The sequence below is a fragment of the Uloborus diversus genome, unplaced genomic scaffold (assembly GCF_026930045.1).
Source record: "Uloborus diversus isolate 005 unplaced genomic scaffold, Udiv.v.3.1 scaffold_817, whole genome shotgun sequence".
Lineage (NCBI taxonomy): Eukaryota > Metazoa > Arthropoda > Arachnida > Araneae > Uloboridae > Uloborus > Uloborus diversus.
In genome coordinates, this window is record NW_026559030.1 from 40,976 (window position 1) to 56,253 (window position 15,278).

The following is a 15,278-nucleotide window of genomic DNA, read 5'->3' on the forward strand; positions in this document are numbered from 1 at the left end:
GTATGTAATCACACAGAACCCCCCCCCCCCCTTATTCCAAAAAAAAAGTTCAGATTTTTGAACCTCGAAAATGCCAATTTACATATTTTCTGATTTATACAAACAAACAATACGTGGCATGGCATTTTCAAAGTTAATCTAAGAATTGGTACACAAATTTTCTGATTCAGTCAGATCATGTCACTTGTCTTCAGTGAGCAACATTTTTACAGTTCTATTTTCGGGAAGTCGTCGTGCAGTGCCCTGGCTAGGCATTCATATAAAGTAGGGCACGTGACTTGCATCCCAGTGGCGCCTACCCACAAAAAATATTGGTTGGGTGGAGGACATACCGCAGGTGTAACCCCAGGAAATTTTCTTAATTGGAGATGGAAAAAGTAAGTTTTACAGTTTTTAAGCATTTTAGAGAGCAATATATTATCAACATAAGAATCCCGAAAACTCTACACTCGCTAACTAGACACGTTTTGGCTTTGAAAAACGGAAAAGAAAAAAAAAACACTTGTACGGCATTTTCGTAAAAAGTTATAATTTATAGTACAATAATTTTGTTTTTAGACTATTATAGAACTGAATATATATCTATAAAAAGAATGAAATTATATTTAAATAAATCTTAAACGATCATTAAAAAATAAATCATAAAATATTGCTGTCGCATTTTGATTAATAAGTGAAATAGCTAATTTAAACTTGCTTTGAATAAAGCTCAGAGTTCATTAAATAAAAATAATGTCCCAAAGTTAATTTTTGTTTAGTATTAGTTAATAAAATTAATATAGTCTGTAAATAGCCGGTTTTTAAAGAGTCTTAGACCCTAAAAATATTTAAGTATTTCACAATAACTAATGCAGCATTATAGTAATACGGTAATAAAATAGTACTAATATTTCGAAATTTTAAATCTAACATTCTGTTCTCTATTTTACAGAGATTTTTAAAATTGCTCTAAATACCAATATTAGGGCTGTCTTTAGAAAGGTGCAAATGTTGACCGCCTGACTAGATTACTGAATTTGAAGTCGACGACTGGTCAAATATCCAATTCATCCAAAATATCTCGGTGTTTATGAAGAATAGCGAAGTTGTTCAATCGCTTCTGCCCAGGGTTGGCCGGATTGGACCCAATTGGGTTGGACCCAATGGGTTTTTTTGAAAAAACCCATTTAAAAAAACCCATTATTTAGCCCACTTTTGGGTTTTTTAAAATTTTCTGAGAACTTTTTTTTAAAAAGTAATTTAAATACTTTTACAATTTAAACTTTTTTATTTCTTCTTCACAATAGGCAATGGACATAAAAAATGAATTTTGAACTTTAATAGTATTTCTTAACTCTTAAGGGCATTAAAAAATGCTTCAAAGATTTTAAATAAATATATTTAACTTTATTCCTTCAACTGGTCAATAAGGAACTCAAATTATCTTGACTAAGTCCTGTCACGTCAGATTTTCTCAATGTTTGCAGATTGTACAAAGGATATTACTTTAGCTAAAAGGCTGTCATGTGAATTATTTTCTGCAAACCAACACGTCACAAAACTCGAATAAACAAGGTATATTTTTTAGAAATTAACAGGTTTTACAAATGGTCGGACAGAAAACGGAATAGGATGTACAGTATTTTCATTATCTCACGAAAAAGTTTAATATTTCTTACTCCGTACACAGAAATAGAAAAACAGGCAACATAAAATTCAAAGAAATGTCTTGATTAAGCTGGAATTCAGTAAAAAGAGATTTAAACTACTTGAGGTTCTACAGTAGTTTTGCATAACAAAATGAAATACAATAAAGTAAAATACAAAAAAAAAAAATGTTGAAATTAAAAACGAACAAATAAACAATAGATTTTATCACTCAAGAAGTAACTTTGCCTTAACTGTTGGTAATCATGGAAACTAAAAAAATCTGAAACTTCACCATTCTTGAATTTTGTCGTCTTTTATACCTTTCTCCAGAAAACGCTGAATTTTCCAGCTTTTTTTATCAAGACAATTTTTGTACTTTGTCCGTACACTTATGCTACAATATGCTACGAGTACCCCACCTTTCTCCTAAAAAAAGACAAAAAAACCCACATTTCTTTTAAAAAACCCAGCTTTAGTTGGGTTTTATTTTAAAAAACCCTGGGTCCATGGGCTTTTTTAAAAAAAACCCGGGTTTTTGCCAACCCTGCTTCTGCCCCGTTGTTAATTGGACAGACTTGATCCGCAGGTTTGCACACTGAGACAAATTCTAAGTGCTCGCAGCACCATAAGAGTATCATTATCCAAACCACTCGTTTTCAGTTAACCTGCTTTTTACCGTAATAATTACTTGTTTTAACTTATTACGGAATGTATTTTACTAGGTAACTATCTTCAAACAAGGAAAATAAAAAATACTAAGGCAAATTTAAGTTTAGAAAGCATTAAATAGCTAATAATTTTAATAGCTAAAAATTTTGAGGGGACTCGGGCCCCCTCAAGCCCCATGGAGTCGGCGCCACTGCCCAGCAAAAAAGATTGGCACACTTGTTCCAGCAATTTATCATCTTAGTACCTTCTTGTTTCACTTTCTGTCCCAAACTCTAAGAGGTCACAAAAATGAATGAATAAAAACATCTGATGCCAAGTAAAGTGTACCAAGCCATACATGTACTTTACATTGATACATGGAAATAATATGGAGCCCAATATTATCATTAATATATATTTACATTGCACAGATTAAAAGTTTCCTGATATTTTTGTAATATTGTGTTCTGATTTTTTGGGTGCCACTACAAACTCTGTTGATATTAAGTGTTATTAGGTTATGCTCACATAGTGCCTAAAATTCTGGGCAAGATGAAAGAATACCTGCTAAAGTTTCTCAAATCCCCTATTAAAGGCCTTCCAAAGAATTGGGATTCTCTCCACTGATAATGTTTGGAGAAAACTTAAAATTTTAATCTCAACCCACATAAAGATGTACACAATTGTTGTACAGCAGCTACTTATTCAGTATTACAAGGTTGCAGGCTGTAAATAGTTAACTTTTAATGCAACAATTCATCCTGTTAATTTTAGAAGCTAAATAATAATAAAAAATTAAATTTAATGCTTAAGTTGAAACCTGTCTGCTTTCGCAATTTTCCAGATCAAGCTCTTCAAGGTCTTTATCTAGGACTCCTTCTGTTTCAAGATCGCGTTCATATTCTCGAAGTTTAAGTATGGATAGTGTGTCTTCTGCTTCGAGTAGTGTCTCACATTCATCTTCAGCTTCTGAATCAATAGGAATTCGTAATGCTCATCCGTCTATTCTCAGAAGAAGTAAGTCTCAATTTAAAATTCTCATGTTTTGTTGTAGAAATATATGTAATTAGGCTTCATGATGACACTTGCATAATTATCTAGAAGTCGAAATTCAAATACAGTTACAGAATTGAATGTACATGAGACTATAAAAAGGGAATTAAGAACAATAATACTAAGATTAAGCAAGATAGTTTTTATTTTATTAGCTCAAAACTAAATAAACCTTTTTTCCCCTCTCCCTTTCCATTTTTCCCGCAGTGGCTCAACAGTCCAGGATGGACCTTGGCTTTCTTAAGAAACCTTTTTCAGGCAGCCTTCGTCTTGCTAGTGTTTTTCAATTTTTCATTTTAATAGCAAGGAGGACTCTTTCTAGTTCATCAGTGCATCATATATTTGGATTGCCTTTTTCTCCACTCGCCGTGTTCTTTGTCCATTCTAACATCTCCTGTCTATTCAATTTCTTCTACTTTTTTATGATTCATTTGCATAATTTAGAGGTTTCAACCTATTAGAAAAGAAAAAAATTGATTCAAGCAAAATTTTAGTTAAACATCAAATTTTGCACTTAGATTTGGTAATTGGGACATTAAAATGAACGATTCTGTTGCAAAATATGTCTATTGACAGCTTATTTCTAACACTTTTCGAGCAATTGTGATTTTTATGTATATATTTTTAATATTAAGTTCATTGAATTATACTCAAAACCTTAAAACTCAAACTGAGAATTGTGTGAAAAAGAAGAGAAACAGAGGTTGCCGTTTAAATTTGGATGACTTAAAAAGTTAGGTGATTTAATGTGGTTTTCAATAAAAATCTTGAGAGGACTAGCTAATGATTTGTGTTATAAATGATATGTCATTAAAATGGTATCTGTATAAAAAAAGTTAAACTGGGTATACATATATAGATAAGGGGAGGGTATTATGGAATACTCAGGAAATGTGAAATACCATAGTTTTGGCTCTGTTTAGAGCTGCTATTTTGTAAGAATATTACGAACTATTCAAAAAGAACTCTCTTGATACAGTGCAGTGAGAGTTAAGCATTTGTTATTCTGCTTTTCAAGAATTTCTACCAACAAGTTTTCAGACATTTAAATCTACCAGTACACATTTTGTGTCACTTGATCAGTGATGTTTATCATAGTATACACCAAAGACATTGTTGTTTATTTCTCTGACATTGTTTTGTCCATCAGTTAAAAGGTTTTTGGCAGTGGTGGCCTAATCGGTAGAGTGTTGGACTCGTAATCGAAGAATCCCGGGCTCAATTCCAGCCAATCAAAGACGTGTTTGTTAATGGTGACTGAGGCACGATAACTATGTTGTGGTCACAAAACGCTCCAAATGAATCAATACCTGTAGGGGTGACAGACCAGGAATTGCTCGGCTTCTGGTCTGGATCAAAATATCGGAGCTGTCTTTAGGACCCTATCCAACCGGTTAAACCACTGTGGTCTGTACGGGGATCCCTGTAGCCTGAAGCTTTAAAGTTTCAATTTCTGAAAGGCACACTAATCTTCAAGGTAACCCTGTTCTTTCAAGTGTCCTGATGTGGTTGTCCCCAATATGTCAAAGTCATAAAATTTTGTCCTACTTATTCACCACTCTCTCAAAGAGTAAACGTCAAAAAGAGGCAGGAAAATTGGATCTTACTCTATAACAACCTACTTCTCATATAAAAAAAATTTAGAGGCCCTGGGAGAAAAGGACAAAGGACCAGGAACTTCAAAACAGTGAAAGAAATGGAGCATTTGAGGTTTTTCAATGGTTTGAACAGCCTGTTCCATATTACAGAAAACTATTTCATGTTAGCTCCCATTTTAACTTTTTTAAAAAGTGCTTACGACTTTTTTTTTTTTTTGCTATTGACAGTTCATTGCAGTTAGTTATAGCATGTACTATACTTGTGATGATTTCTTGTATTCTTTTCCTAAAATCAGTTAAGTAATTTATAGAAATGTAAATGGTATTCCATTTTACCCTCCAATGCATGTACATTAGACCCTCGTTTTTAAACTTTGAGGCCATTTAAGATTAAGAGTTGGCAAATCAAAAAATTAAAAAAAGCAGAGCACTATGTATGATATGCATATTTCTAAGGTAAGCTATAGCTACATTAAAAATAATGATTTTGCACTGAATAAATTGAATACCTGCCACAACAAAGCTAGTGTATACGGCAATTGAAAACACTTTTTTACCTTTATTCAAATATTATGAGTTTAAAAATTATTTACTTTTCTTATTATAATAATTTGAAAGGTATCATTTCATTTTATGTGAGTTGCATACATTTCATTGCTGTTTTGTTTTTCAATAAAAAATAAGACGAAAAGTGGAAGTTACAATTTTAATGAAAGGAATTGTTTTCTCTCAGAAGTCCAGTTGCTACTTCCACTTTTTAGATCATTTTGTCAAGTTTTTTTTTATAGTATTAGTTCCTAAAAAAGAATGGAAAAATATCTCCAGCAGTTGGTTCTAAGGGTTTAGGAAGATGTTTTTTATACTTTGAGTGTTCTTTGACTAAAAGTTTGTAAAATAGAGCATCAACTGTACATTTGTATATCTTCCTGAATAAGGGCGCAATGACAGTCTTGTGTTCATGTTTTCAAGGTTCATCTGTAGTCATTTCTGTAATTATTTTCTTTTCAAAAAAGTGTTAATTACCTTGAAAACATTCACATGCCAGTAAAGAAAATTAGAATTTACATTTTGTTTTCTTATTTCGTAGGTGATAAACCTTCAATAGAGAAAAGTGATTCGAAACGTGGTACGACAAGTCTTTATGAAGAAATGCAAAAGCATGTTCCACAGCAAGAAAGTCTAAAGCGGAAAGGTGAAATTAGTATATTAGTGAAAGGGATTATCTCTTCCCCTTTGATTTCCAGAAGAAGCTATTTGGGCGTTCTGGATATCCCCATGAATTTTATGAAAAGGGTTTTTTTTTTCTATTATTAGCTCCTGATAGAGGATCAGAAATTCATTGTTTCAATAAGGAATTTTTCAGTTCTAGGGAAATGTTTGTTAAATCGTGAGTATTGATGAATTCAAAGTTTGTTAAGTGGAGAATCAATTGTATATATGTTTCTGAATAAAGCTGAAATGGAAGACCTAGTGTTTATGTTTTTAAGGTTCAGCTCTGTTCTTTCTCTAATCATTTCTCTTTCTTTGAAAAAAAGGGTTTAGAACCTTAAAAACCTTCATTCTTAGTTAAAATATTAAGAATTTACTGCCCTTTTTTACTTTCTTGTAAGGTATACAAAAGCAAAAATATTTTCACTAAAATTTTGACCTAAATGTCCTTTTTACTCAGCCCCAAAGGAGTGTTAATTAATTATTCTGCATTTTATCATGACTTCTATAGTTACATATGTGTGTATATGTGCATATCTCTCGTCCCTGCAAAAACTAAAAGGTCGAAATTTTGATGCATAAAGTTTGTGTAAGGTCTAATTGTGCATCTTCCTTAGGTTTTTTTTTTTTTTTTTGTGCCAAATCAGTGTAAATTTCAATGCAAATTACAATAGTGTCCTAAATTGGCAACCACTTGGCCACCAAGTCTTTTGTAATCTCTTTGCCACCAAAAAACAAGATGTGAAATCGAGTGTCAGTTTGGCGTGTTGCTCAGAGATCTCATGTTAGATATTGTCAAAAACATCTATTATGAATCTCCCATGTACATGAGTGCATGCAAACATTGAGTTGTTAAAAAATTTTGATTGTTTAATAGGTGTTTTAGAAAGTCATGTAATATTGGTATCAGATTTTTTTATTTTTAAATGCTGAAAGCTATCTTGATAGGCATACTAAGGAGATTGTATTGAAGGTGTCTTTTATCTCAGCATGTCTATCAGTCTGACAAATCTGCTGATATTTCCCTGTTTAGATTCTCCTTTTATTTTAAGGAAAGTCTTTAAAAAAGAGAAGGAAATAGCTTTGGCAATTTTTCTTGATATTGAGAGGGAAAGATTTGATTGAGTCACTCAAACCACTGTTATGAGGACCCTTGTGAAAAGAAACATTGGCAGAATTGTTCACTAATTTAAAACTGCTACCTTTTATGTTTTTTAATGTTTCATGTTGTATGTTTTATGTATGTAAATGTTTCTTGTTGTGATTAAAAGTTTATTATTCACCCTAATGCTGGATATCCACATGGTATTGTTCTCTCACCTATCCTTTGATGTCTAGTCATTGATTTACTGCTTTAGAAAAATCAATTCTTCTGGCTTTTTTTACATCAGTTATGCTGATGATGTCACCATTGTGGCCAGAGAAAAAATTTTTGACATTGTCTCCTCCATTTTGTCTTGGAGTGTGATGGAAAGGTAGTGTCAGTTAAAGTGTTTCTATAAAGTCTCCTGAAACCACAATGATTGCTTTTAATTTTAAGAAAGCAATCAGGTGTGGGACATTGATTTTTTGAGCAGACTGTTATATTCTGTGATGAGATAAAATACCCAAGGGTGTATTTCAACTCCAAGTGAACCCAGAAGAAACATTTTTTTTTTGGCTGAGGCCAATAACTTGTTTTTGTCCTGTAAGAAAGCTATTGGGAAAAGCTCCTATCATCACCTTGATGTCTGTTGGTTTAGAACCAGCCTAGAAGGTGCAATGATTAAGTGTGCAGCCAGCTGCAAAGCATTGTCTATATTGGCATGACTGGATGTATTAAGTAAGACCACACATACTGCGTCTGTTTAATTGCCATTAGAATTATGTCCATGCCATATGTGCATCAGAAGGTGGAGCTTTTTTGTGCATGCAGAAAGCAAGCAAGGGTTCAGGTCAATGGAAGACTGTTCTAGGTATCTTTGCTAAAATTGCTCTCTGATGTATGGTTCTGAACTTGAAAATGATTAACTGAGATATGGAGGACTTTTGTCCCAGAATGAAAACTTTTGCTGTATGCACAGTTTTACCACTATTTTTTAAGCTGAGATTTGTTCCATCTCAGTGTGGTGTATTATCTGTTTACTAAGCTATTTTGGAAATTTTAGAAAGTATAAGAATGACTTAAAGCTGAAATTTGCATTGTACATGCAAAATATATTGGTCGTGATTGAATTGAGACTGTGTTTAAAAGATGTATAAATGATAACATATAAAGGAGAGAGGTATGAGTGATGCTTTACTTCACATATATATGCATGCACATACATACAAATCAGAGATAAATTCATAAGTTTTATAGTACTAAAACACATAACAGAGATTAATTATTGAATCCCGAGTTGGGACCAATTCTGTATGAAATGAGAATTAGTTTTTCCAAATATTTAGTACCAGAAGGATGTTATGGTGCATTTTGGCACCAGTTCAGCCCTAATACATATATGTATGTATAAATTTATATATATATTGTCTGAAAAAATTTTTGAGTATTAGTCCCAGTGCTCACATTCTCACAGTGCTATATTCCCTTTTCTAACTATTTTTCTCTTTCTTTAAAAAACTGTTTAGAACCTTAAAAACATTTATGCTCTGTTGCAAAGATTAAGAATTTACATTGTCCTTTTTTTATTTCGTAGGTGATAAACTTTCAGTAGAGAAAAGTGATTCGAAACGTGGTACAACAAGTCTTTATGAAGAAATGCAAAGGCATGTTCAACGTCAAGAAAACCTAAGGCGAAAAGGTGAATTACAACAGAAGTGAAAGGGATTATCCGTTTTCACTCATATTTCCTGCAAGCGCTATTAAACCTCTTTGTCCTTCACGTTAAGCTCTGAAAAGAATTTTCTATTTTTAGTGCGCAAAAGAAAATGGAGGAAGGTATTGCTCTAGCCGGATGTTTTATAAGATAGTTAGCTTTTTGTAAAAGTTTGAGTGTTAGCTTGTTAGAGATTCATGAACTATATCTCCTGCAAAAGTTATAACGACAAGCCCACCATTCATTTTAGGGGTTTTAGCCCAGCTTACTTTTGTGTTCCTTTTCTCTTTTTTTAACCTCTTTGTCATCCGTAGCGCATCTAGGGCGTTATTTATACATTTTCGCAGACAAACGAGGATGGCGAAAGGGTTTAAGAAAGAGTTTAGAAGCATGAAAACATTCAAACTTTGTCATTTAGGACTTACAATGTACTTGTTTATTTTGTAGGTGACAAGCCTTCAACAGAGAAAAGTGATTCAAAAGGTGGAACAAACAGTCTTTATGAAGAAATCCAGAGGTATGCTCGACATGACAAGGCGAACAATTCCCTTAGCACGAATGAACGTGAAATGAATTCTGCGCCAGCACCAGAATCAACTGCGCCAGAAATGACTGGTGTGCCTAGTATTCATCACCTTCTGCCATCTATGGACAAAAAAGAACCTGTTAAAGGATTACACAAGCAGCAAATTAAATTAACTCTACTAAATAAGGTTTGTTTCTCTTGCCAGCTTATATATATTTTATTTATGGTGTTTTTTATAGAGTATGAATAATTTTACCATATGTTTAAGATAATTATTTTTATACATGCGTACATGTATGAATGTAAGTATGTTCATACATTTATTATTAGGTTATTTTATTTATCATCCCCCCCCCCCCCCCACCAAGTAATGTAACTTCCGAAAAAGGGAGTAAATTCCTTTTAAAACAACTACTCGAAAGTATTCAATGGTATAGTCTGTACCATGCCCCCCTCCCCCCCCCCCCCGTTTTAGCTATTATTAGTAGAAAAAATTGCTGGAATATGTATTCACTGATTTGGCTGATGGCTGTTCTCTAATGCAGATCTTAGAATGCAAAAACTTTATCTAGGGTTACCCATCCCTCCAAGAGCAACACTACCTCTCCCCTCCCCCTAAGAAAGAAATGGGACCCTCTATTCAAGGGACTAAAATTCTTTTAAAATAACTTCTAGAAAACTTTCAATGATACAGTCTGCCTCATGCCCACATTCACATACACTCATGGGCATCTCTGATTTAACTTATTATTATTAAAATGAATGGCAGAAATATTTGTTCACCGAGAAGATAAAAAATTTTAATAGCACCGTACTGTTGCTATTTTATACTGTGTAAATGCAATTTGTTATGAGATTAACTTGTTTTCATATGATCTTATCTTTATTTTAATTTTTCATTAAAAATTTGCTTTTATTACAGCCACCACCAGCTAAACTAATGAATTTTCCGAAGAAAGAAATTGAAAGCATTAAAAGTAAGTATATTACCCATTTTTCTCATACAACTCATCTTTTAGCAATAAATAGTAAAAAAAATTGCAAACACAAGGGTACTTCTATCCTTTTTGGTGTGTTCCCTCTTAATTGGTCTTTAAAAAAAAATAAAAATTCAATATCAATGTGTGCATCTCTGCTGAATAAGCTGAGATGCAAAATAAATATCAAAATACATTCATCTTTCCTTGTAGAAGATATACATGTAAGTTTGTTTACTAATCGGGTTTCCCACAGATTCTTGAAATGGGTTCATTTTAATTACCTGTCATAGTAAGGAATGCTTAATTTTGAACTAAAATTTTGACTTTTTTTTACATGGTGTTTTACTATTTATTTGAAAATTAAAATGTACTAATATCTGCTTAACTGGTACCAGAACCTGTTGCTCATCCTCATTTTTGTATTTGAATTTTTTTCCTCCTGCAAGTCCTTACAAAATAGGTCCCCTTCCCCCTCTCTATCTCAATCATCTCTTTTCTCTTGTTTCATCTAAAAGTCCATTGTTTATTTATTTTTGCGGAAATTTGAAAGTTTTATAATTATGAAGAAAAACTACCAATCTGTATTAAAGTTTTGATTTTTGTTTGTCTTTAAAATTGATATTTCTTGTTCATTAAGTAAGGTACTCTCTCCTTCTGTTTTCTGTTTCCTTTCCTTTTTTGTTTATTTTTTTTTTCTCTTTTCTTTTTTTCAGAACTGACTGTAATATTTTAAATTATTAGAAAGAACTACCCTCTTAGTTCATGCTTTGATTTTCAGCCATTTTTTACCTGTTTTTATGCATTAAGTATAAATTTATCAATTGTGCTCTTCATGTGTTTATGCTCTAATACTAATTTCTCTATTTTATTTCTTTAATTGTTTCTAAAATATATAATGGCATGTATTTGCCTATTTGTTACTAAGATCTCCAGAAAACATGTGTAAATGCTAGAGATACAAGTATGAAAGTCTTATGCAAAATTTGTCATGAGGTTAGGGTGCTTTTGTGTGTGTGTATGTTTTTCATTTTGGAGTGAAAACCCTGTCAATTAGTCTTTTGATTATTTCCATATTTTCACCCAAAGCAATATTTACTAAAAAGTGAGTAGCTTCTTGTGTGTACGCTATATTTAAAATCAATGGTTCCAAAAAATATGGAAGCTCAATATTTTGCTAACTTTTAAGTCTTTCTTGTTTTTTCTTTGTAAAATAAATTTTTAAGAGGAGTAGTCATATGAGGCAGTGAGAAGCAAAGGGATGTAAGTGGCAAAATTAAAAATTTAGAGATAACCAGTACACATGGCAAGTGAACCTCTCCTCTGTCTTGGGGCAAGGGATGGTACTAGTAGCCCTGGTAGCTGCTACTATACAGCATGACTTAGAAAAAAAATTCAATGAAAGCCTACTGAGGATGTTATCTTTAAACACGTTTTACTCAAAACTTGGAAATGTCCTCTTACATCCCTTTATTTCTCACTGCCTCATATGTAAAAATTAATAAATAATAATAATTTTTGTTCTAATTTTAACTTATTTGACAACTTTTTTAAAAATTAAAAAAATTATCTCTGGTGACTCCAGTTGCATTATTATTATTTTTTTTTATTTTGAAAAAAAAAAAAATATTGTTGAAGTAAAATAAATTTCTAACCTATAACAAAGATTTTTTTAAACAAACACGGCCATTTCCCCGCTGTAATGGTTAGTCTGTTGCATGGAATTATCCTCAGTTATCAATTAAACATTCTTGTTTGGTCCAATTTCTGTTTATTCTGTAATCTTATCTCGATAATGTTTCTGCATTTCAGATGAATCTTCAAAAATCGATACACCAACCCAATCTGGCACAAAAAGACCCCTTTCTCCTTCACCTGTGGCAAGTGCTAAAGTGGCAGCAACTCCCACAACTCCTAAAAAATCCGCCAGCTCTCGTAGAGACGAACTTTTAAAACAACTGAAAGCAGTTGAAGATGCTATTGCAAGAAAAAGAGCAAAGATTTGTTGAAAATTATTTTTTTGTAAATTTTTTGTTTTTTGGCCAACTAGCTGACATTTTCACAAAATATTTGTTGGCAAACATCATATGTTAACATTTGACGGAAAGTCGAATGACAGATTGTCTCATCGCTCATCTTTTATGCATATTCTTTTATTAATAAATGTTTCTTGTACATTATGTAAGCCATGTTTCAATAGGTGTATGGCATGACACGAAAAATATTTAATAAAATGTGGTTTTCTTTGATAGTGTTGATGTAATTATCCATAAAACCTGTCAAAACTTGTTTTAATTCCCTTTTACTGATCAGTATTTCCCCTCCCCCTTTTTTTAAATATTTTGTTGCAAATGTCAATGCAAAATTTTAATTGTTATTTATATATGTTGCAATATTCGTTTAAGCGTTTAATAAGTAAATCTTTGAAAGATGTAAACATAATGGAAAAGTTATTTTGCTTTTTTTCATTGAAATATGCTTTTGAATAGTTAAGAAATTCTTAGAAATAAACTTTTAAAATTTACTAAGCTATAAATAAATTGCAAAATTTTTGGTAAGGAATTAAGTTGATTAGATAACTACGTATAGTTACTCAGAGAGTTGGAATATAATGTTGCGCTTTTAAGCTTGTTTTGTGTAAACATTCAAAAATGCTTATGTTGTATCTAAAGAAGTGTATATTAAATTGTTTGATCAAAAGTTATCGAAACACTTTAATGAGCTTCGATATATATATATTCATTACACTAACCATCATAAATATATCTTACATCCATTTTTATTTGCCATTACAACAAACAGTATGCATTTTTGCATCACCCATATCTTCTTCTAAATCATTTTTACAAATACTCAACATTTTACTTCCTAAACTTTGAATAATTTGTGTGAAAATGTGATATCATACATATTTCATTTTACTATACATGATTATGAACAAAATTAAGCTTTGAGCATTTAAAAAGTTTTTCTGAAACTTCAAATTTTCTTTTTTAATATTAAATGCAATGTATATATATATATATATATATATATATATATATATATATATATATATATATTAGGGTGGTCCTTATTTATATGGGAATTTTTTTTTTTCAGAATTCAACAAGTGACGCCCTCTAGTTTTGTGACACTATAATAAAAAGTAATCGGTGCAAAATTTGAACTCGATCGGTCAATAATAACACGTGCCCCTAGGAGGTTGAACTTATAACACTTTTGATAATTTTCGCACAAATCTTCGGGTTTTTACTTCAGACCCCGTACATCGTTTCTCCTATGTTTGCAAAATATTTTTACAGCGAGGTAGCACTAAAATTAATCTTTTTAATTACTTCATATCGTCTAAAGATTTTACATTGAATAAGAATGAAATATTGCTTTAGAAACTTTACCTTAATCGTACGCTTTTCTCAATGTATATCAATCGTGTGCATTTTTTTTCCCGATAGTCTTGGAGATAGTCTGTAAAATACTAAATTGCTTTTGTGACTCATATTTGGTAAATTGATTGTGAAATTCTTCGATTAATTGTGCTCCTCTTTCAGTTGTATCATTCACAAATTTCAGCATTTTAACGATATCTCTTCCCTTTAAATAGCTTCCTTCATTTTGCCATGAATCAGGATCAAATAGGAAAACATCTTTCGGTGTTTGTAACTTATCAAACAGTTTTATTGACTTGTAATTGATTCTATAAAGAGGAAGATCTTTACTAAGAAAGTATTCCAAATCATCTACTGTTATTTGAAATGTTTTATACAGTCATCAGATACGTCTTCCAATTCAGCAAGCATGTTTTGAAGTAGTCTTTTCCTATCTTCAAAGTTAATTCCTTCATCCAATACGGACAAAGCTACTAGTTCATCCCCTAAGTATCATAAGTGATGAATTTTTCAATCATTGCTTCTGCTGCATGTTTGTCACCATTTTGTACGCTGCAGGTTTTTTAGATAATAGACTTTATATTAATTTAAAAGGCCTAGAATGGGTTGCTGCGAAAAACTATATTTTCATACAACATTTAACTGTAAAACAGCATTTACGTGAAATCTCTTCATGTAGTGTCAATTTAAATTGCTTCCTAAATATATAAATTTTCGAACAAGAAATTCCTTTTGCCACCCCTCTGGGTCAGGGATAAGCTCCAGGTTGCCGAAAACATAGGAGGGAGGACTTCACCAAGAAATATTATTACACGTTATGAGAACTCTCTGTAATATTTCTTAATTCCGCTTTCAATGAACAATAATATGTCATCAAATTCTTCTTTTAGAATTTATGTGTTATGTGTAATTTTTGAATTTTGAAGCGCTTAAATAATGGAATATTGAGTCTAGAACTAAGAAAGGCAAGAACTTCTTTAAAGACACTCTGCATTACGATTTCAAGTGCATAATAATAGCAATACAAATGCAATATATCGTCGTTCAACTTTTGCTCTAAAAAATTACATGAACAATTTATACGGCCGGTATTGTAAGCCGCTGTATAAAACACTACAGCTTGAACAGTTAGCAATAAAGAACAATCATCTAAGATATCATATACAACTGAAGAAATATCTCAGAAATTCTGAGTAGCTGTTCAACATTGGAACCTGAAGCTATCATGGGAAGCCTATCGGCGTTTTTTTCCAGTTACATCTGGATGTAGCTTTGTATCTCAGTGAATAACTAAAAAATCTAAATTTAAATTCATGAAATCTGATTTTACCTCTCGAAGATTTTCTCTTGCTCTCTTAAGGGATGTACGATTGATCATAAGGTTATTTGGATTTAAATTTACTGCATCTACATAGGCTGTTAATAAATGAGCAGCATCTTTTTCCCTAATG

At 31.9% G+C, this 15,278-nt stretch overlaps 1 protein-coding gene across 1 annotated transcript in view; it reads left to right on the top strand.

Moving 5' to 3' along the window:
- The window catches only part of LOC129233936 (zinc finger CCCH domain-containing protein 18-like), a 50,260-nt gene extending 36,989 nt beyond the window's left edge, over positions 1 to 13,271 (top strand). The window contains exons 14-19 of the mRNA XM_054867854.1: positions 3,122 to 3,294; positions 6,016 to 6,120; positions 8,816 to 8,920; positions 9,383 to 9,648; positions 10,384 to 10,438; positions 12,251 to 13,271. Of these exons, the coding sequence (XP_054723829.1) occupies positions 3,122 to 3,294; positions 6,016 to 6,120; positions 8,816 to 8,920; positions 9,383 to 9,648; positions 10,384 to 10,438; positions 12,251 to 12,447 (901 nt within the window). The 3' untranslated portion in view covers positions 12,448 to 13,271. The remainder of the gene's footprint in view (positions 1 to 3,121; positions 3,295 to 6,015; positions 6,121 to 8,815; positions 8,921 to 9,382; positions 9,649 to 10,383; positions 10,439 to 12,250) is intronic.
- Positions 13,272 to 15,278: the final 2,007 nt, after the last annotated feature.